We start from the raw sequence: 24081 nt of genomic DNA on the forward strand, positions 1-24081 counted from the left end.
CGGCATCCAGAGGCATTATCAGGCCATACGAGATCTATAATCTCTTCAGGAGGTTCTGGCTCTATACTGGTCATATCAGCAGGCTGTGGCATGAAATGGAAAATTCACTTTAATTAACATTCACAATATATATCACTTATCAGTCCATGGGTATCTATTTTTATTGATGGTAGGATGGTGCATTGCTGCAAATTATGGGACAGAAACATCTTATGTCCTTTCATAAATGATGGTCTGGTGTGTTTTATGCTAACAGAGTTAATAAGGAAGAACTGAAGCACATTTCCTTAATATTTAGATCATTAGACCAGCTCTTATGGCTGCTGGATCTTCCAGATCACTTCACTGGCAAAGCTCCTGAGGAACACTGTCTAATCGACCATAGGCTTCTATGTCAAAACACAAAGCATGTTGTGGTACTTTTAAAACGGACCCCAGAGAGCCAAAAAGAGTAAAATAATATTTGCGAAATGAAAACATAAACACAGACAAACTTTAGAAAATGTTTTATGAAGACAGAATAAGTCTGACCACGTTTAGCTGACACATACTCACAGCCAGGAGCTCTGGAAACCCTCCAAACCTGTCTGCCCGCACTGTCTCCCCTAACACCTCTCGTGTTTGGACAGTTGAACGTTGATGAATGGCCTAATGGTAACGGGTTAGTGTGAGTGAACATATTTGGGCTTTGGAGGTGGGAGGAATGTAGTTTAGCAGCGGAGCAGAGGTGCTAAAAGAGATATCAAACACACTGTGACCACATGTCTCAAGGTGGCAAAAAGAGTCATGAGAAATTCAAGTTTGGCAAGTCTCCCTTCATTTCATATTCAGACAGCAAAGTGGTGTTATTTTTGGCACCTCTTAACCTCAGTGAACAACATAGAACAGGAGTTAGGTTGCTTGTTTTGCTACATGTTAAACAAGCATAGTTTCAAAAAATATTTTTATCTTTCAGATGAACCTTTCCACATTTATCTTGGACCCAGTTCTTCTGTTAGAAGATTTCCATTTGCGTATACCATACAGGTGAAAATTCTATATTAAATGGTAAATTAAGGGGAAGATGTGAACCTAACTATCCAATCTTTACCCTAAACAGATCACTGGTGACCTACAGGCTATTAGGATGCTGAAAAGTGTATATAGGAAGTTGGAGTGAACCACAGTTCATGTGTCATGCACTTTAGAGCTTTGTTTTATTCTTTGGTTATGGTTACATTAGCCCTGCATGTTAAACAGGACCTTTAAAGGTACCCAGTATGCACGAAAGGTCCTGCCCAACCATCCATAAATGAGGATTTGTGAGAACCTTTTCAGTCATAGCCTCTTAAATACATCATTTACATGACTGTGACATTATATCTCTGAAGCAGTTCTGTTCCATCCTTAGCACAGCTTCAAATCCAACCAGGAACATTTCAGAACCAAAACATTCATTTTATTTTGAATGAATATTGGCTGGATTCTTTTTGAGTTTCTTTTGTGAGACCTCCTGTTTTTCTCTCCTGCGCTCTGCAGTTTCACATAACTTCTGTTAAAACAAAAAACAAAAAAAACCCTGTATAGATACATCAGCATGTGTTACTCAAACCATATATAGACTGATCGGCCTTCACAGTTGTGTGAAGTACCTCGATATGGGTGCTAAAATATGGGTAATTATTGGATTGATCGGTCCAGATCAAATGCATTTATGCAGAAAGGAGCTGCATTCACTAAAAAACAATTTCAGAACCTTTGCTGATCCTATTCACTAATTTCAAAGTACATAGGGTCATGCAAATTCTATCTCAAGGATCATGAGTGTCAAACTGATGATGCCTTAACATCATGGTCATATTCTGTTTGCCATATCCCTTGTCTAAAACAATTTAATAAATCTGTATTCCCTTCTTTCTACTCCATTTTAGGGGTAGAAAATGTTCTTTTCATTAGTATATTTAAAGTCCATGACCAAGAGTCACAGTCCTGGTTCGTGCATTTGTTGTATGTATCTGTAGGACATGATTCAACAGTTTCAGTTCAGGCATTAGTGTGGTTTACAGCTGAACTGTGTATGCAGACGAGTCTGGCAGCAGATAACCTTTGGGCTGTGGGGATGAGTGTGGGGGTTTGAAGCTGAAGATTCTCAAGGTGATGCGAAGCATTCTTCACATTTCCCGGATCTTCAGATCTCTGGAAATAGTCAAACAGTTAAGATGTATTTGCTCATTAGGCAAACAACAATACCCATGAGCACTTTTTTCTGTCTTCAGGTTTAAGGTGAGTTCTCTGAAGGTTAAAACATTTGAAAAAATAGGTGAAAAAAATGTATATATGTCATTTAATCTACAGCTTTTACTGTAAACAGCTGCAAGCTTTTGTCCCATCCTCCCTATTTTCCTCTCTGTGAAGTTCAGTCTTGTTCCTGCATTTCTATAATTCAGCTTTTATGTTCATTTCCTGTGTTAGTTGGTAGCTTTTTGTCTCTTGTGTCTTCTGCTTAATTATACTTTTTCCCATCTCATTGTCTGGATTGTCATCCCTTGTTACTTGTTAGCGAGCTGAAACAACCACAGACACACAAAGAAAGATGTTACTAACATGAAATAGGGCATATGTAGATACAAAACTTAAACTAATCTAGGAGTCATGTTAATGGGGTGGACCGCTGTCAATTATAGGAAAACCCAAGGGTGTGTCATATCAAGCCAGGGTCTTTAAACCCATCTTGACTTCTAACATCCAAAAGATCTTACTATTTATACTTATATTACATTTATAGTTTTTTTTTTCTTAGAGTGCACACAGTGATGCAGAAGTAATTTAAAGTAAAGCCAAATGTATTTATTTGCTTCCAGTTCATTCTGCTCAGACAGCAAATTTGACCAAAACCAGAGAGGTTTGTTAAAAAAGAATAAAACAAACAGAAAAAAACAACAGGGCCATAAATCAGCTAAGAATGTAAGTGAAAAAAGTGAATGGGAAAGAGTTTTGGAAGGAAGAGGCAGAAGGCCCCTAGAAATCAATTTTTGTCACTTTAAAACTATTGAGAGGTGAAAGATGGATTGAAGGCTGGACATTAAAGAGAGCTGTAACTGTAAAACAGCTTCTCTCTTGATTAGCTCTCTGGCAAGTGATGTTCTTTAAGTGAGCTCCACCCAAACATTTCTCCGTCATCACTTTATGTCTGTGGGCATACAGAATAAGACTCTGCTTCAAAGAGAGTCTAATATTTGTATGAAAGGCTACTGGAAGGTAATGTGAAATGCCATTTAAAATTGTTTAAGAAGTACAGGGAATTATGAATATTATATTCCATGTATAAAAATAGATTTCGTTGTGGAAGCACAATACAAAAGATGTCACCAAAGATGTCACTAACCCATTGATTAGTAAAGATGTCAGTAAAACCTTGAGCTGGTTTGTCTACTTTAGACACTTTGATGTTTTGAAGTTGGGTACAGGAGACTACATGCTCATGGGCTAAAACCTTATGACTGACATGTTGTGGAGCATACCCTGTATAATCCTCCTTTCCGACAATAATAAACGGACTTCATCTTTTTTATAATATGGCAGCTGAGACCCTAAAGCGATTAGGAAAGTGTTTTTGTGACCAGATGCTGACCATGAAAAATAAGGCTGGTTTAAGGCATTTCTACTTTTGCTTCACTTTTCATACCTGAAAGCTACACCTATCAATTCCCAGGTCATCATGTAGAGCAGGTCATCTGCCAATCAGCAGGGTGAAAATTTCATCTTGGGCTACTCCCTGGGTGTCTGTGAATGTTAGACAGAAAAGCACAGACAGAAAAAAGTGCTCTTATGAATGGATTAATACTATATGAAAAAAGGAGTTACACCCCAGGTCTTCTACTACTTGTAGAACCACCTTTAGCAGAAAATAACTTGAAGCAATAGTTTTCTCTATGAATGTATGACCCACCACAGCATTTCAATCAGGTTTGAAATTTGACTGTGTTATTTAAACACTTTTGTTATTATTATTATTATTATTATCCATCCATCCATCCATTTGCTTCCGCTTATCCTTTTCAGGGTCGCGGGGGGTGCTGGAGCCTATCCCAGCTGTCATAGGGCAAGAGGTGGAGTACACCCTGGACAGGTCGCCAGTCTGTCGCAGGGTTGTTATTATTATTATTATTATTATTATTATTATTATTATTATTATTATTATTATTATTATTATTATTATTATTATTATATCATTCTGTTCTAAATAGGCTGGTGCTAGAGATCACTGACTGAATTTAACACTAGAATATTTTGGTATATAGAGTAAATTGTCTTTTTTTTTACATGACTATTGTTTAAAATTATAAATTATATATGATAAATGTAAAACTATAGTAACAAAAAAGCTACACAAATTACTCCTGTATAAAAAAAAAGTAGAATAAAAGTAGGATAACAGAAAAATGCAGATTTGTTTGTGCTCTTGGCAGTATAGTTTATTAGTTACCTCCTCCAAGAATGTTGTGTTTTTATTGAGATTTGTTTTGTTGTCATCTTTTTCAGAATCAGAATCAGAATACTTTATTAATCCCGAAGGAATTGTATGCCTTTCTTCTTTTTGCTCAGTCTTCTTTAGGCTCGAGCCTCCAGGTGAACCTGATAACAATAAGTGGAAAAGAATGGATGAATATGACTATCAAAACAAAAGCACAATCTAAATATGATTATTTTTATATTGAGCACTAAACTGTTGGGTGTTGCTAAGCAACATAAAAGAATGTGATATCTGTAAATAACAATGACAAATGCCATCAGCCGCTCCAATTATCAGAAGTGTTTAAGTGATGGACACCATGGCTATCCATCAGCCCGTCTTTTCTCTCAGCTTGTTCAAGTTTAGAGCCCTACACTGACCACCAGTGCACTTTTCAGGATAATTTACAGAAGCTGGCAGACCACTGTTAATTTTCTGGAGTAGCTCCTGACTATGTGAGAAAGTCAATCTTTTTAAGAAGACGCATCCTCTGCATTTGCAAATTTGCTGTAAAACCAAACAACTTCCCGCTCTCTCTGTCTCACACCGGCCAGCAAAGCTGAGTCAATCCCCTGAAAACACTCCATCATGCGTTCTTTAAGGCTTTCTCTCCAGCAATATTTATATATTAAAGTTTAACTGAATAGTTTTTAAAAAGGAATGTATTCGTCAATATGTGATAAATGAAAATATGATCCCTGAGATGGCCTTCTAAATGCCCTCATCGAGGCTGTGAATTAAAGTCAGTAGACGTGTCAGAGTAATCCATCGCAAAGAGAAAATAGCTAGGAAATGAGTGTTTCAATTAAGAAGATGTGTTTTCCTTTTTGTCAGCACAAACGTGGGGGTTGGGAGGGTGAAGCGCCTATTAAAGTGTGTCTGACTATATTTCACCCTGCTGCTGACTGATGTGACAATATTGTCTCAGGCCTGTTCATTTGAATAGTGTGAATATTTATGTCCAGAGGTGTTTGCCTGTTCTTAATGCTTGCGCTCTTTAAGCAGGCAGTTATTGTCTGTTGTAAGTGGTCATTTACTAACAGAGGAATGCCCCGCCAGAGGAAGCATTAAGGTCTCCTCATTATTTAATCATTTGCTGCTTCCCTTTGCAGGAAGCAGGAGGCTGGATGTGTCAGGTTAGCTGTGTGCAGGACAGCATGCTCACATCTATTAAAGACAAAGCAGCATGATTGATGCTGATAGCTCATAGCTGTGATGACACTGCAACACATAATATGCTTTTTGGTTCATAGAATCCAGCTGCAGTATGTTGTATGAAGTATGTCAGATGCATATAGATAAATAAGATAATTATTCAGTTGGGGATGGAAACAGTTTGTTACAGTCACTGACATGATGAAGAAATCGGGGTAAACCAGTGATGGGTAACAGTTTGTTCAGTGAGCTCCTCTACACCACAGATTAAAAAGTATCCATTTTGGAGCCAATCAAAGATCCAGCTTTCCTAATATTTTTCTCCAGTCAATTGGTGTCACCAGTGCTAAAGCACATCACAGCAAAGTGTGCACTGTGCTTGCCACAAATAACTGATATAAAATCTCCATCATTTTACTGCACATGTTGAAGGATCTCACCTTCCTTAAGGGATAAATAGCACCCCTTTGTGTATGCAGCATCTGTGTGAGACTGTGTTGGTCAGTTTAGCTTGCCCAGGTTCTTGTACTCGTCCACCACATCAGCATTCTGAAGCCATCCTGTCCCTTCCGAAGCTGAACACCATCTCTCTCATCTTATTCATACATCTTATTCATATTCAAAAGCAGATGATTCAGTCTCCCTATACTCTCTTTTTAATTTCTTTTTCCTATTGCCTCTCAACCTGTCACAGCAGATGGTTGCTCCTCCCTGAGCCTGTTTTCTGTTACAAGGGAGTTTTTACTTTTCAAGAATATTATACCTTACAGTATATAACACTTTAAGATGATTGTTGTTGATCTGGCACTATATGTACAAACCTGAACTGAGTTGAGTGAAATTAAATTCCTTCCAGACCACTCCAAAAAATGATCAACTAGTACTCTGTACTCCTCCTGCTGTCCATCACTTCAATTGCTGCAGAGTTATCACAGTGTACCTGTAGGTGGTATGACCTGGAGTTGTACTGAAAGGCTGGGTGTACAAGGTGAACAGGAATGAAGACAGCACCATTTCCTGTGGAGCGTCTCCTGTGGAGCTGATGTACTGCACATCACCAAATCAGGCAGAGCTGCCTCGTCTCACATATTGCAGGCTGTCATGTAATCAGTAATCCACGACATGGCAGATGTGATTACTGATTTTTCCTGGCAGTTAGCTCTCTGCAGCATGTAGACCGTTGTGTCATCCACCCCAAAATCGGGTGTGTATTCAGACTGCAAGGGATCGAGGGATGATCTCATCTGTGGTCTCTGGTGCCTTCATGACATGCAATGTGAGAGCAACTGGTCTGATAGTGTTGACTGCTCTGGTGCAGGAACCAGAAAGGATGTTTTCCATAACATTGATATTCTCCTGCTTCAAACTCAGGTTGTAAATGTGATTCAGATTTCAGATAATATCACAGTAAAATCCTGCATTATTTTCATGGATGTCTTGTCTCTTAAGTCCAGAAGGGTTTCCTGCCGCAGAGAACATAAAGCTGTTTCCAACCAGATTTTGTTATGTTGTTTCACTAACACTTTTTATGTTGTGTCAGATAGAAAAGACAAGTCACCAATATGATCAAACTCAACCTCAGAAGTAACAGGTTTATAAAATACTAGAATTTCACTCATCAAAACTGAAGCACAGTCTGTTTGGACAAGCTGTCCTCAAGAGTCCCACTAACCTGCAATAAAAAACATATTTACAGTGAAAAATACTCACCATGGATAGTTCATCTTTCACAACAACTCCCAAAACAAGCCACTGGAGCCCAGAACTGTCCACTCGGCCTCACCACTGCCAGTGTAAACCACTGAGCTGGGCCTGCCAACACAATTGTGCTGTTTTTGGTTTTTTGGAGCATTTAAATAGAGATCTATGACTGACTTGCTGTGTACCACAGACTTTATAACATGGTTGTGTTTTAGGCCTGATTAGTCAAATTCTAAGGAGTTATTAATCTGTATGTTTTTCTTAAGTGCTTATTGTGTCAGTGTAGGGAACCTGTATAGTTTATGAATGCACTTCACTAACCAAGCTTGTATGTGGAAGTCTGGTGACTGACCCAGATTTCTTAAACCAATAATGTAACTTCATACCTTGTTTGGTAACCTATCCTTCGTATTCTCATGGCAGAAAAGTCACTGGTGCATCTGCATTGTGTAATATATTGTTTCTTCCTTTACAAGCCTGGACAGCACATTTGAGCTACATTGCTAGAGGCCTGAGTGTGTGACTGTGTAAAAGTCATGCCTTCAGTCCTCCTGGGAGAAATTCGGTTCCAATTGTTTATAACAGGTGTGGACAGCTTTAATAAAGAGGAACACTGAAACTCACTGTGGCCAAGGGATATTAAAATATCACTGTGACCTTGCAAACAGGGATTAGAGTGCAAGTCTGCCACAGCAGGAGGCAATTGCACGCAGCATGCCGCGCGATCCTCTCCACTCAATAAGCTGGGGCAGAATTTATGGCCCCACAGACATCTCAGCGCTGTAGGCTTTGTGTCAGTCTCTGCTTATGGGACACACAAATGGTGATGTGGGGGTGTCAGGAGAGATGCTAGGGGCGGATGTTTCCAGTTTCAAGGTTCAGCTGGAATCCTGCAGCTTTCGATATGGAAGTGAATAATACCTTCCCTGGGGACACAGACAGGAAATACTATGAGCCCCAAGTCACCGCTGGGTCATAAACACCTTTATATTTGCAATCTTATTCCCACTCTATCTTTTTGTCTGTCTCTTAAGAGTAATAGCATCATCCTAAAGATGGCTGCATTACTGTAATTCCTCCGAGGGTCCCAATACAACCCTGGCACTCAGCATCACCTGCCAATAGTTCACTTGGTGTATTAATTGAACCAAGCATCATTCTTTTGTGAGACACAACAGGCTGGGTGAGCGAGCCAGCAGGTTAAAGAGATGAGTTGCAGTAATTAATAAATTCTGTGTTTATGTTATAGTGCCATGAAAAAGTGTTGTTTTTATGATTTGCTAATTATAAAACGTACATATTTCAGATCAGATTTATTAGATAAATAGAGAATATTAGAGACTGTCAACCTAAATAAATACAATATACAATTTTTAAATGATGATTTTATTTATTAAAGGAGGAAAAACTATACAAGCCTACCTGGCCTTGTGTGAAAAGTAATTGCCCCTTAAACCTAAGAGCTGTTTGTGTGACTCTTGGCAGCAAGAACTGCAATCAGGTGTTTGCGATAACTGGCAATGAGTCGATAACTGGCAATGAGTCTTTCCCTTCACAGTCAGGAAATTTGCCCCACAGTTTGCAGATCTATTCTAATTCAGGCGCGTTGGAGGGTGTTTGAGTTTGGACAGCCTGTTTAGGGTCATGCTGAAGAATCTCATTGGAATTTAAGTCTGTACTTTGACTAGGCCACTCCAAAACCTGCTTTCTTTCAGACATTCAGATGTAGACTTGCTGGTGTGTTTCAGATCATTGTCCTGCTGTATAATCCAAGTGTGCTTGAGTTTCAGGGCACAAACTGATGGCAGGATATTCTCCTTCAAGATTTTCTAGACAGCAGAATTCAAGATTCCATCAATTACAGAAAGCTGTCCAGGTCCTGAAGCAGCAAAGCAGCCCCAGAATATCACAGTGTTTTACAGCAGCTGCACTGTCTAGCACACTAGATGAAGCCTTTAATGAAGATAAATAAAGTGCTGTATGGATGTGCATAGTTGTGTAAATAGAGCTTAAATTAATCTAAAGTACTTCAAGTAGCTATTAAATCTCATTCTTTAGAGCTTATTCGTTGTGGAGCTGTTACAGGTTTTAAAAGTAAAAAAGAGAAAACGCATGATAAAATTGTAATACTTTAACCTTATTAGATGAAGGGATCAGAACTTTGATATTTTTTATGAGTTTAAAAAGGCTAATTTAATATAAACTCACCATTAATTATGGCATCATCTTATACAGAGTCTCCGAAATAAATCTTGAGAAAAATGGAATGAGTTTGAAAACATTAGCCTTTAAATTCCAACTTTACTGTCCTGTCAAAGGCTGTTATAGCTAGTAAAATAAAAAAATAAAAAAATAGATGAAGAGAAAAAGAAAATTTAGGTACAATAAATGTCACTGCTGGGGCAGCAGTTGTGTGGTGTTTGGAGAGGAAGGACCCAAGTTGCAGACAACAGCAGTGATGCGAGTGAGGTTTATTGATGACGGGTGACTGACACAAAGCAGTGATTAAAAAATTACAAAGTAAACTGAACTGGGAAAGCTAGTAAGCTGACCTGAAACATAACACAAAGGGAGGACACGAGGCGAGGAGCAGAGAGACACAGAGAAACACAAAATAACACAGACGAACTGACGAGGAACACAGGCAGGACACCCTATAAATACACACAAGGCAATGAGGGAATGACACACCAGAGGGGAACACAGCTGGAACTAATGGCCATCACGAGACACAGACCTTCAAAGTAAAACAGGAAATTCACAGACTGTTTTCCAAACACAAACTCAGAGACACGAACAGAACACCGGGAGAGGACACAGGTAGGGATAACAGAAACACTAAACACAAAACCCAAACCTTAAGAACTAATACAAAAACAGAAGAAACTAGAAAATAATAATAATAAACTCAAAACACTGGGTCAGCGACCCAGGACCATGACAATAAAGGGAAATAAATGTTGCTGATGTCAAAAAATTGTCTTTAAAATACAAGCATTAAAGTTCAAACTTGTGTTACAACAAAAGAAAATTAAGACTCTAAACATTAGATGCATAATGTCCGAATTATGTTTTGGGCTGAATTGGAAAAAACAGAATGATAAAAAATATTGTTAATTAAAAGAAATCTAAATTTTGGACAATATTAAAGTTAAATGTTTGACCTAAAAGGTGAAACTCGAGATAAATTAAAAAATTCGTTTAAAAAGACAAAATCATTTTTAATATATAATTTTGATTTTATTAATAACAAAATTGACTTGATGGGACTCTGTTAAATCATCATTAGAACTATAAATGACAAAATCCTCACCACTGTTACTTCTTACTGGCATTAATGGACATTCATATACATCCCACTCAGGATGCAGTTGCTATGTAGTGTTGGTCGATACACTAGAAACCCATGTGCTCTTCTTTCACATTAAACACTGATCACATTCACTGTTTGTCCAAGTGTTAATAAATCCAACTTCAAATGTGTTATCTCCTTCCTTTGTGTCCTTTGTGGATTCAGCATGAGGATGAACTTTGTTACCAGATGATGGCGCTGTCTGCTACCAATTGACTCAGAACCTCCCACCAGAAATTATGGGGAACTATACCCCCACCCCCCCACCCCCACACACACACACACTCAGGCTCACACATGCAGCTAGATGTGGGTCATCATTTATCTTGGGTATTAAGAGGGCAGACTCTAAGTGTGTGTGTGTTTGTTTATTTTAGTAAACATTGTGGTTTTTTAAATTTTGATTTGTACCATTTCTAATAATTTAGGTCTGAGACTGCAGTCATGGATTCACACAGGCATGTCGTGTGACCAGTATTTCATGAATTTCCAGTTAGTTGTGAGAAACCTGTCTTCCTTGATTCTGCAGAGATTTTGTCACGTTTTCCAGCCTGGAGGCTTCTCTCTCTTTCACTTCTTTCATTGTCAGGTCTAGCAGCTTCCTTCTGACTTGAGTCGACTGAGTGACTAAACATTTTCACAGTTTTTGATTAGAAAGTAACCCCCCTCCTCTCCTCCCATTTGTATTATATACTTATATAGGTTATTTAGATATTCTATTCTATTCTATTCTATATTTTTATATTTAAGGAGAAGCATATCAAATTTTATTTAAACTTACTGATAATGTTATAGAATTTGTTCATTATAATTCTGACAGGAAGCAGAAAGAGAGGGCATATTTCTCTGATGTTGGCTTCTCTTCATTGGGTCTCACTGAAATCCAGAATCTTCTATGAGCTGATAGAGGACGAAAATGAGAGCGAGAAGAGGACAGATGGAGGACAGTTAGTGAAATGTATAGAGGTTTAGTGAGGAACTGAATCCATGAAAAGGATGAAAAATGGAAAGACAGCTGGCCCAGATGACATACCTGTAGAGGTGTGGAAATGTCTTTGAGCAAGGCCAGTGGACTTTTTAACCAGATTGTTTAATGCAATCCTGTGTGTGAGGAAAACCAAATGATAACCAATGATTTATAGACCTTCTCTGCATTGAATCATACCTGTTATTAATCTCTGTCTCTCTTCCACAGCATGTCTTTATCCTGTTTTCCTTCTCTCACCCCAACCGGTCGCAGCAGATGGCCCCGGAGGTTTCTTCCTGTTAAAAGGGAGTTTTTCCTTCCCACTGTCGCCAAAGTGCTTGCTCATAGGGGGTCATATGATTGTTGTGTTTTTCTCTGTATGTATTATGTAGGGTCTACCTTACAATATAAAGCGCCTTGAGGGGACTGTTGTTAGAATTTGGCACTATACAAATAAAATTGAATTTAATTGAAATTGCTCTTTCTCATGAGTTCTAGGTATAGTAAAATATCCTAGATTCAAAAGTCAAGCCATCTGTCAGGCAGCTGAAGACAGCTGAAATTAGGACAGGAAAATAATCCCAAACAGACAAACAGAGAAACAGCCATTCTACACCATGGCTGAAAAAGAAAAAAGGTGCTATTATGGCCCAGCCAAATCCAGACCTCTACCTAGTTGAAATAATGTGGCACATAAACAAATGTCCTCAAGCCTTAATGAACTCAAACAACCCTGTAAAGAGTAGTAGTCTAGAAAAAGAAAATATTTTAGACATAATGTGGTACCTATTTAACATCAAGTCATGCTTTCTAATGTTGAAAAACTGTTAAATACAACAGCAGCCCTCTATCCACCACAGCGCCTTTATAGTATAAGCTGCAACATTATCAGGTACACTGTTTGAAGATTTTTGCTAGGACTGACCAGGAGGGAGAAGATTAGAAATCAGCTCATCAGAAGGACATCTGAGGTTAAGTGGTTTGGAGACAAAGTTAGAGAAACAAGTGTGAGATGGTTTGTGCATGTGCAGAAATATATTGAAGAAAAGATGTTGAACATGGAGCTACATAGGTGAGTTTTGACCCTTTTTGAGGGTGCTCAAGTGACCCCAAATTTTATCAGAGCATCCTTAAAAATAACTATTAATAGTATCAATAACAGCGCATTTTTGTATTATTTTCTAGAATTATCTTCAAATGTAATATTTATTCTTATAAAGTGTCTGCTTATTTTTATTTGTTCTCTAAATAGCATTGGCTAATGAAGCTTAAATCATCAGAGATTATTAGCTAGTTTTAGCCATCTGGTCCAGTAGTCTGCTGGGATATCGGGAGTTGCCAGCCAAGGAGACGATGTGTGTTATTATTATTGAATTGGGCTTCAGTGTTTGTTTACTGTACAGCTCCAGATTCAGGTGACAGCAAGTGAAAATGATCTTACCTGTCTATGTGCAGCAGCACACTGTATTCAGTTTGGATATTGCTGTAAACTGACATGGATCACTTTATGTATTTCATTTACTGTAATAATGTGTTTTCCTCACATTGATTGGTGATGATTTCACATAACTAAGCAGTATGCTGTACTGTGGATCCCCCACTTACTCCTATAATAATTTTTATATGATTATGTTTTTGTTATTTTCTAGTTTCTAGTTTCGTTATGAGGATGCATTCAAAATAAATATATAAAAAAATATTTAAAAATAAATAAATAAAACAATGCTATTACAGTTTGCTCTGTGTACAGGTCTATGGAGTGGCAGCGTGATTTTTTTTAGTTTGTGTATTGAATAATACTATTTTAAGCGCTTGATGATTTGGTGGACTGCCTCTGTGTGATTAAGTGACTAAAATAATGTTTCTCACCTTATCTGTCTTGCCATAAATGAAGGAAGACCACAGAGGAGGGCATGCAGATGGTTGGTGTGACAGGAGAGTCTGTAAGGGATAGGATGAGACAGACGAGGATGATCAAAGAAGAAAAAGATCTCACAACCCATTCTTTTCGGATAGATGCTGCTATAAAATCGCGAGAGCTAGTCTATTGGGGAGAATTTGATGATTTTCAGACGCTACTACTATATCCAGAAGATGGCAGTAATGCCAACCCCACGGATGAGTGTCTCCACTAAACCCCAGAAGGGAAGAAGAACATTTTTCTTGAAACCACGTGACATGTGTGTAGTCGGGCTGTAAAGATGGTTTCCTCCGTTGCCAAATCAAATCTGGCTCCACTGAGAAGTTTCTGTTTTTTAAATTCAGTGTTTCACTTTAGGAACCTCCGTGAGTTAACATGGCTACTTATTACTATTTGTTACTTGACGAGCCAGTCGCTGGCAGACGACGGGGACTTTATGGAGGAGTTTCTGAAGCGGGAATATTCTCTTGTGAAGCCGTACCGCGGTGAGTTTAATGTTAAACTAGAATTACGTTACCGCCAATGTCAGCTAACATTGGAAACTAACATAAACGTTGACAGTAGACAGTTTGTCACCGAAAGGTAGGCTTTGGCTTAAATTCATTTTTTTCTTGGATAGAATTGTGTGGCGGAGGATAATAATTAACTAAGAAGAACTTTGTGCCTCTCTGTCGTTACAGATCGTGGGTAGCGTTACAGCAAGCGGGATAATAACTGTTGTTAACACACCACTAACTATTGGCTAGTCCATAATGCTAATGAAGACTAGCCTACCTACAGTTAGCTTTAATCAGCAGAGCAAACCTGTCTGATTACGGTGAGGAACTCTAGCAAAAAACAACAATAAAATTCAGGAAATTAAGCCCGTAACGCTCTCCATTATGAAAGATTAGTTTTTCATTGTCTCAACAAAGAGCAGTTTGAGTAACCTTCATGGCCACTTTTCATATTAGCGTATATTAGTTAATTCAAAGTAATTAGAAACAAAAACTGATAACTAGAAAATGGGGTCGGGCTTATAAAGAATACATCAGAACAAAGAACGATTTAAAAAAAAAAAAACAGTTTTCGTTAATTAAAACTAAATCTAAAAAGTCATAACAATAATAAGGGAGTTTTTTTTTTTTTTAAACGTACTGAAGCAGTTTTGTGTGTACTGAAGTTGACCACACGTAATAAGTGTATTTAATGAAACTGTGAGTAAGCTTCCTTAGTAGGGTTGTTGTACTGTTGGGCCACTATTGCACTTCATTAAAGTCTTTTGCAGTACACTCCTGCCACTTTGCACAGGCATTTTATCGTGTGATATAATACAGTGTGTTTTTTATCTGTCTTGTTATTTATATTTCTTGCACAACAGTCAGGTGAAGAACCCACAATATCGTTATATAAGTACAATGAAAATAAAGGGCTATTGTATTCTAATACCTATTTTGAACTTTTCAAGTCATACTCTAATAAAGACCCTTGATTTATAGCAGGGGTGTCAAACTCAAATACACAGTGGGCCAAAATTCAAAACTGGAACAAAGTCGCGGGCTAACGTTAATATTTATTGAAATATATTTATTCCTCCAGATATAAGAATGAATCTTTTCTTATGGACTCAAACACGTTTTGCTGAAAAACTGAATATGGAACAAGCAAAGCTTAATACTAAACAACATATATATTAGCTGTATAATACCAGTAGGCCAGCTCTAATAGTAATTTGGTATGGCTTCGCGGGCCAAATGTAATTAGGCTGCGGGACAAATTTGGCCCGCGGGCCAGAGTTTGACACCTATGATTTATAGTAATAAAAATAAACAGTACAGTACAGGAGCCACTGAAAAGGAAATATTTGTAGTCAATAAAATGTATACATAAACTGAATGTTACAACAAAAGACGAAACGCAACGTAAATGGTAAAAGAAGATTTCTAAGAAAAACAATGGTAAACTTTGGTGTGGCTTGCTGTGAATGCAGAAGTGTTACTACTGTTGTTTTGCAGGCTTGGGTTTCTCTAGCTCCTCACAGTGGGATCTGATGGGCACTGCCATGGTGACGCCTGACCATGTGAGGCTAACCCCAGACCTGCAGAGCAGGCAGGGAGCTGTGTGGAGCCGAATTGTAAGTCAAATGGGACAGCCTGCATTATCAGGCTTGCAATATGCAATGCATTCTTACCCAGCAAACCACAATTTCCCTCACTTCCTGCTTTAAACTAAAAACCCTACTTTATATGGCTTTGGTTTAACAATGAATGTTATGCAGCATTTTATAAATAAAATATAAATGATACAAATCAGTCTGTTTCAAAAGGATGATATGTCACTCATATCTGATGACAAGTGCATGCTACACATTGCTGAGTGTAAGAATAACCTGCTTTTCTTTATTGCTATTGCTTTTCAGCCTTTGCTTCTGCAAGATTGGGAGCTGAGAGTACAATTTAAAGTCCATGGCCAAGGGAAGAAGAACCTGAATGGTGATGGACTGGCCATCTGGTTAACCAGAGATCGCATGAAAAATGGTAGGTTAATGCTAAATGTGTTTCAGCATCGTATTTGCAATTTTATAATTGAATAGCCCTCAAAGTGAACAGTTTATCCTAATGAGCTTGTCATTTTTTTTCTCAGTCACATGATAAGATATCATTTTATTAGCACATCCTGTGCACAGTGACTTGTGATACCAGGGAAAGCAAACAGAATAAACAGTCTCAATTTTCAGCTGCAGGAAACACTGCTTACAAAACTTTACATGTTCATTCATTGTTTCAAAAACACATTTTAGTTACTTTTCTTTTGTTTGTTTTGTTTTATTGTTTGTTTTTAATCCAATTAGGTAAGTTACCTGTAGTATTACACTGCTCAAAAAAAATAAAGAAACAATTTTAGATTTAGAACATTAAGCCAATTAAACTAATGAGATAGTGATCCGGTTGGTTAGCAGAGGGGTTATTTGTTAGGTTAAAGGTTTTGGTGTTAATGAAATTAACAGCAGGCAAATGCAGTGGTTAGCACTGTTGCCTGACAGCCAGAAGGTCCTGGGTTCAATCCCATCATCTAACCGGGTCCTTTTTGTGCGAGTTTGCATGGGTTCTTTCTAGGTACTCCAACTTTGTCCCACAGTCGACATGCAGTTAGTGGGGTTAGGTTAACTGGTGATTCTAAATTGTCCATAGGTGTGAATGTGAGTGTGAATCGTTGTCTGTCTCTCTGTGTTAGCCCTGCATCAGATTGGCAACGTTTCCAGGGTGTACCGTGCCTCTCATTCTCTCATCACTGAGACAAAACAGGAATGGCTTTACAGGTGGAGACCAAAAACTTGTGTTTTGTGCCAAAACATCCTTGGACCTATTGTCAGACTGGTGCAGTGGATCCTTGGTTCCTCCTCAGTTATGCCCTGGTCCAGATCTAGGATGAGATCCTATCCCCCGAACACAATCTCTTGTCTCATTAGGAGCATCCCCTGATGTTGTCACACATGTGTACAAGCATGTTGGGGCCAGAAAAGTACCATTTTGAGTTGCTTCAATGAAATCTCAACAGAATGCGCTATCCTGCTGCATCTTTTTTTTTTTTTAAACTTTGATTTTCAAGGTGTTTTTTAATCAAGCCCTCTGTAAGTTGATGCTTTTCATTTCTATCACATTACCCAGTCCATGTCAGTGTAGCTATCCAACTTTTTTCCTCATTGAGAACTGATGTGTTTTCTAAGTGTTCCTTTAATTACATTTTTTAAGCAGTGTGTTGTGCGCCTGGCTAAAGAGAATTATTCAGTCATTATCATCTATTTTTTTATGCTTTTAAGTTTGTTACATTTTTGTTGCTACTGTATTTAAATAAAGACAACCTATGCTGCGCTGGTCTTAGTTTTTAAAGGAAACTTCCAAATGGAGTTATTCTTCCACAGTTTGTGGTACAAATGTTTCTGTCTACATGTAAAGACAGCTGTCATCATCGAGTGACTCTTTATCACGGTGTGTGTGGACTAGTTGCCACACCCCCAATGATATGATAGTGAGCTTTAGAGCATTTGGGTGGGATTAGGATAATACAATCGTTTCACGTGAAATTTTTTTTATTTATTTATTTATTTTAATTAACTTCCTGCATGTACTAGTTTGTCTGATTACATTTTTTCCTCCAAAGTGCTGAAAACACAAAGAAACTTTAGAAAATTTAGTCCCAAATCAAATTATATTAATTGCTATCTTTCAGCTTTATTATCTCTGTGGTATTCCTCTGTTTGCAGGCCCTGTATTTGGCAACATGAACCATTTCTCTGGACTTGGAATATTTGTGGACACTTACCCCAATGATGATAAGACCCATGATGTAAGTGACAGTCTGTAGCTTTTGTTGTTTTTTTTTTTAAAAGCCTGAGTTTAAATCAAGACTTTGTTGTCATGTGGAAACCCACACAACATACACACAATGTTTCTTTTTGATGACTGAATTTCAGCCAATCTGACATGCAAACATGTACTGTTGCTAATAATGTAAACTTATACTGACTGACAACGAACCTGGCCAGAAAAAAGACAAGTAGCAGTCCTGGTGAAGTTTGAATTATTAACATTAATCATCAGGATGCTCATACCCTGGTAGTGCTAATGTTTTAAGGTGAAGCAGCAGTAGAACTGCAGTTTTCAGGCTGACTCGACTGGATTACTGTAATGCACTTTATATTGGGGTCAGTGCATCATATATTAGTCATCTACAGGGGGTGCAAAATGCCGCAGCTCGTCTTTTAACTGGCACTCGAAAGTTTGAGCACATTTCCCCTATTTTAGCTTCACTTCACTGGCTGCCCATTTCTTTTAGGATTCATTTTAAAATTCTTTTATTTGCTTTTAAAGCTCTCCATGGCCTAGCCCCATCTTATCTCTCTGAGCTGCTACAGCCTTATACACCCACCCGCTCTCTCAGGTCAGCTGATCAGCTGCTCCTGATTGTACCCAGGACTGGGCATAAACTTAGAGGAGATCGTGCTTTTGCTGTAGCATCTCCAAAACTGTGGAACGAGCTTCCTTTAGAGATTAGACAGGCCAGTTCTTTATCTGTTTTAAGTCACTCTTGAAAACCCACCTCTTTACCCTGGCCTTTGATACCACGTGAGATGTTGGTTTTTATTTTTATTTCAGTTGTTTTTAGGTGATTCGATGCTGTTTTATCTTGTTTTTGTTTTAATATAGGGCTGTTTTAATTTATGTATTATGTGTTTTATTTATTTATTTTTGCTGTTTTCTGTTATTCTATTGTTTTAACTTGTTTTTCTGTATAGCACTTTGTTCCTGTGCTGGGTATTTTAAAGTGCTTTATAAATAAAATTGGATTCAACTATTTCAACTTACAACAGTGAACAGCTCAGATTTTAGAGTTAATTTTCTCTGGCTAACCAGTGTCCAGTGTTTTTGTCCCCCCCCCCTTTTACTAAGAAAAGCTTTATGCAATATAACATCAAACTGTTCAGTAGTGCTGTTTCATGTCTCTGTGAAATGAACTACCTGTGGAATGGTGTTTGTGGTTCCTGCTGATGAAGTTGTGACTCCTCTGTCTTCTTCACAGAGGACATTCCCTTACATATCTGTGATGCTGGGGAATGGCACCCTGTCGTATGACCACGATCGTGACGGTCGGTCCACAGAGCTTGGAGGATGCACAGCTATGGCACGCAACTCGGTCTACGACAACTTTTTCCTTGTTAGATACTCCAAAAATCAACTGACGGTATGGCTCATTATCTGCAGGACCTGTTTCAGGGTGTCACTTGTCCTTAAAGGTGACATTCTTGTGTAATGAAATTAAAACTGAGTAGTACAATGAGGCATGAAAAGTAGAATGTTGATTGGTTTATTCAAACCATTTGTTCCTCTGCCCTTAGCTCATGGTGGATGTTGATGGTAAGCAGGAATGGAGAGAATGTGCTGACATTACAGGAGTGCGGCTACCTACAGGCTACTTCTTAGGTGCCTCCTCTGCCACGGGAGACCTGTCAGGTATGAAATCTCAGAATAATGCTTTGACCACAGGATATATTACAAAGTGAAGCTATAAAAAGATCTATAAAAAGATTGGATTATAAACATGGCATCCAAACTAGATGAATTAACCCTTTAAAGCCGGTCAGAGCGGGCACGCTCTGTTTTGCGTAACTATTTTTAAATCTGGGTAGCACTGCAACCACGTAAGCTAGCGCAATAATTTTTTTTGCATATGAAACCGGAGGAGTTGTACTTACATCTTATGCCATCAGCTTGTCCTAGGTCACAGTTTCCTTCCACATATAGCTTTGCAAAAACTGCATAAAAAGCGCTTGCAGCAACAAAAACATAATATTCCAGAAACATGCTTTGCCGATCCAATCAGCTGTTCATAACACTTCCTACGTTGGAATAGACGTCAGTGCGAACTTTTGCATGTCCACCATTACCTGCCCGAAACCGGAAGTGACGTCATTTTCGCGGAAATGTAGTTTTTTTTTACCATGAGGGCCTCATGAGCCTATACTGGTGTTTTTAAAAGTTATCTTTGACTTTATGACTTTCTGTGTCGTTTCTGGGATGCTTAGGACTCATATTGCACTGCTGGAAATAGTTAATTTTGATGCATATGCTGCTTTTTTGCAAATTTGCAGTATAATGTTTATTTTCGTTTTTCCTGCAGTATATAAAAATTGGTGTATTTCAAAAATAAAACTATGAAGACACTCAAAATAAATTTCCTGTGATGGGAAACTATTTTGTGCAACTTTTTTGTATTTACAGTTTTGAGGGATAAGCCTCTTAAATTTCTCTAACTAGAAATATATGTTAAAAAAGCAAAAACGATTTTCAATTTTTTTTGTAGTTTGTTGCACTTTTTTGTAATTTATGTAATTACTATGTACTTAATGCATACATATTATTAAAATATGGGCTATAATGGTTGTATTGATGTATAGCAACTTGAAATGCTCCCAAAAATGGCTCCACAGCATGTAAAAAATATAATATAAGCTCTGGCGGACTTAGTTTTATGGTAGATCTTAAAGGGTTAAACATCAACTTCCTAACAGCTCAGGTTTTAAAATGAAGTCAGCTGTTGCTTAAGATGTTAATTACGGGTGTGTTCTTCTAGATAACCATGACATCATCTCCATGAAGCTGTATGAGCTTACAGTCGAGAGGACTCCACAGGAAGCGGAAGAAGGGGAAGTAGTCACCATCCCCAGAGTTGACAACATGGAGCAGTTTCAAGGTAAATGCAGCACGATCATCATCAACCTGAAGTCATCCTTCTCAGCGCTGCACCGTATCGGCACCATTACTCAGGGCGGGGTTGCAGCTAGTGTGAAGTCTTGAGGGCCCAGTATTACCAGGCCCTACACCACCAATAGCATCATTGCACTCCCACTGGTTTTCATGCTCACCATAACTGCAGAGGTGGCCACTGCAGTATTCTCCTGAACTGCTTAAGCAGAGAAACAGAAGGCGAAGAAATCAAAATCAAGTTTATTCTTTCCCCACAAAGTCTTGTCTTTTTAGATTGTTGCCACGTCTCCCTCTGTGTAATCTGTGAAGCTCTAAGCTTAAAAAAAAAAAAAAGAAGCATGATTGTACACTTGCATTTAACTGAACAGTTTTGTACTCAGCATTTTTTGCATGCTGAGCACAAAGTTGATGTAACAGAGCAGATGAGTATAGTATAGTCTGCCACTATACTATACTATACTGCTTCCCGCATGATGATGAAAGGCTCAAGTAAATGGATGAGGCTGATACTGGCAGACATGAATCCAGTATGTGGGCACATCTCATACATGTAGTATATCTAATTGATATTATTTGTTCATGTTTACAGCTGGGAGAACAGAGGGCTGAAACTTCAGCCATTTTTTTTTTTTCTAATATTTTTTGCTTTTACTTTGCAGTGGAAGTGGAGGAGGAAGGGATGAGTGGAGTCCAGCTGTTCTTCACCCTTCTCTTCACAGTCGTGGGCCTGGTCGTGCTGGGAGTGGTAGGGCTAATAGTTTACGGGCGCTGGAAGGAAAACAAACGCAAACGCTTTTACTGAGGAAAGATCAGCCAGTCCGCAGAATGTGTTTTAATGAACAAACATGCAAAGACTCAATGACACAAATCGAACAAACTGAACTTTAGTGGGTTTGAAGCATAGAGCTATGAGAACAAATGAATACATGAGCTGTGGTTTAAAATATTTAAGATTTCTGGAAGATTGATGAGATAAAGCTCTGCTTGCTGTAGTGAAGCAAAATCATTTTAAAAATATGTTCATCTAAACTTGAAGCACGGTGGGACTTTTTATCTGCACTAACTGAGGCACTGTTTCTACCAGCAGGAAGTAAGAAAAACAACAGAATGAGTCACTAAATCAGATGCTGAGTTTGCTGACATTATGTTACACAATTTTGGAGTTTGGGGTATCTCTGCGGACCTGAGCCAGCGCAGAGTGGGTAGAAGTCATGGTAGCGAAGTTGGGCGCTTCTTTCATTGTCATTTAAATTTTTTGTTGGCAATTCACTAACTTTACTAATAATCCTGTGTTTATTTTATTTTCTAAATACGTGACCCTTAAAATGCTTATTTGTACATCAATATTTTCCTTATGACTTTTCATTATATCTGTGACTTACCTGCAACTTTCACAAATCAGATGGGACTTGGGCCTGTTTGTTAGCTTGCCCACTATAGAAATGCTGTTTTGTAGGTAGCTAGCAGAGTGGCATAGATATGTGCACATATTCTGCCACTGGTATGTCCCGGATGATTAATCAGACTTTTAAATTCTGAATGACAATGTTAGCTTCCATTAACATTTTAAAAAGTTAGCTTAAAATGATTCGTCATAGATCAAGCACATCTCTACAGAGGGCCTGTTGGCAAGTGGTTGCTGCTGTTGCTGGGTGAAATCATCACAAAGAAGTTGCACCAAAAACCACCTTTTGATCGCTGTGGTTGGAGTATGCTAACATTATCATTACTCTCTGACCTGTAGTGAAACTTTGGGAAGAAAAAAATGCAACACAAATCAGAGTAAAAGTTGTGCCGTTTGAAATGTGTTGGTTACAAGAGCAAGGCACAATTTTTACTTTGAAGGCAAATGTTTTTAGTTTGTGTTGACCCTTCAGGTTCACTTCTGCTTGACATGTACTTTGTGTTTGTAGGCAATTTGTTATCCAGGCACAAGCTGCTGGTGACCATGCCAACCTGCTAGCAAACAGTCTTTTAATGTAGCAGCATTATACCAACTTCACACTAGCAACCTCGGGCAATCACTTGCCAACCAGTCATGGAACACACACTTTTTGGTGGAGACTGGTGGTTACTCATCCCTCAGTCGATTTCAGTGACTGCCAACAACTGCTCACAAGCAGTCGGAAAATACACAATTAAGTGCCATATGGCCACTTAAAGGTGTTTTGTCTTTTTGTGTGACTACCACAAAGGCCATTGTGAGTTTACTGATCCCTGGGCCAGCAGGGACTACTTGTTGTGAGATGAACTTTATGCTTAAAAACATCCCCTAATCAGGGCCTCGTTCCCAATTGGTGATGTGTTAAGTAGTCATAAATTATCAGTTGCGTCACTAATGTACCATACTGCAACAGCTACCCTTAAATGTATACCTGAATTACAATAGTTAGAGCTACGTAGCATTATTCAGATGCACTTGTTTTGTGTGACGATTCCCAAACGAGACAGCTGAATTTATATTTCCAACAGGGTTCACAGTAGACTATCAAAATATTCATGTTAAACATTATATTATAGAAATAGGTTAGGATGCACTAAGCCTCGTCTCATATAAACGTTCAGTGAGGTCTGATTGTTTTTAATATTTGAAGAACTTCTCTCTCCGTAGATCTTCATGCATTATAAGACCTGGCTAAGACCTGAACAGTATGGTGGCTGCACCGAGAGCAACAACTTATGTGGCATGCCCATCAATGAATGTGTGGGAGAGTAGTTCATCTTTGACTGTTGTTCTTTGTTCTCTTCAGCCAACAATACACGACAATTACAACTGATGGTAACGATTTAATTCCAGAGTAGATTTAATGAACAAACAGGTGCGGAACTTTCTTGCCTGGTTGATTCTACAGTTCATGTTAATGCACCCACTGTAAATGCCTCACGCACATGGCTCTGTGATGTGCAGAGAGCACCACTCTAATTTGACTTGTAGCTGCTGTGAAGACCAGTGAGCCTGTGAATCTTTTTATACTTTTTGCTGCACTAAAGAAAAAAAAAAACTGGACTGTCATTTTATTTGAGATAACTTTATACAGCAATCCAGCATTTATTCAACAAGTGAAAATATTTATATAAATATTGCTGATACGTGAGCTCAATGCTATGTGTAAAAGAATAGTTGCGTTACCAGTGCTGAATAAAGTGCCTCACTAGGACCATTACAGGCAAACTCTCATTTTGATCCTCTCTGCAAGTTTGAGCTCAACATTTATTTTCTGTTTGACATCACTTCCACGGCCTGATCTA

General features: G+C 38.4%; 1 protein-coding gene across 1 annotated transcript; it reads left to right on the forward strand.

The window, feature by feature from the left end:
- The first annotated feature begins 13749 nt into the window (after positions 1-13749).
- On the forward strand, positions 13750-23990 carry LOC146562130 (VIP36-like protein). The gene is made up of 8 exons (XM_085293605.1): positions 13750-14073; positions 15583-15701; positions 15987-16104; positions 17832-17914; positions 19148-19309; positions 19464-19578; positions 20699-20818; positions 21492-23990. Exons 1-8 carry the CDS (start codon positions 13869-13871, stop codon positions 21632-21634), a joined length of 1065 nt encoding a protein of 354 aa, XP_085149731.1. The 5' UTR covers positions 13750-13868; the 3' UTR covers positions 21635-23990.
- Positions 23991-24081: the final 91 nt, after the last annotated feature.

The sequence above is a fragment of the Mchenga conophoros genome, linkage group LG12 (assembly GCF_057382185.1).
Source record: "Mchenga conophoros isolate Kocher_MC1m ecotype Shallow Benthic linkage group LG12, M_conophoros_male_GT1.1, whole genome shotgun sequence".
Classification (NCBI taxonomy): Eukaryota; Metazoa; Chordata; class Actinopteri; order Cichliformes; family Cichlidae; genus Mchenga; species Mchenga conophoros.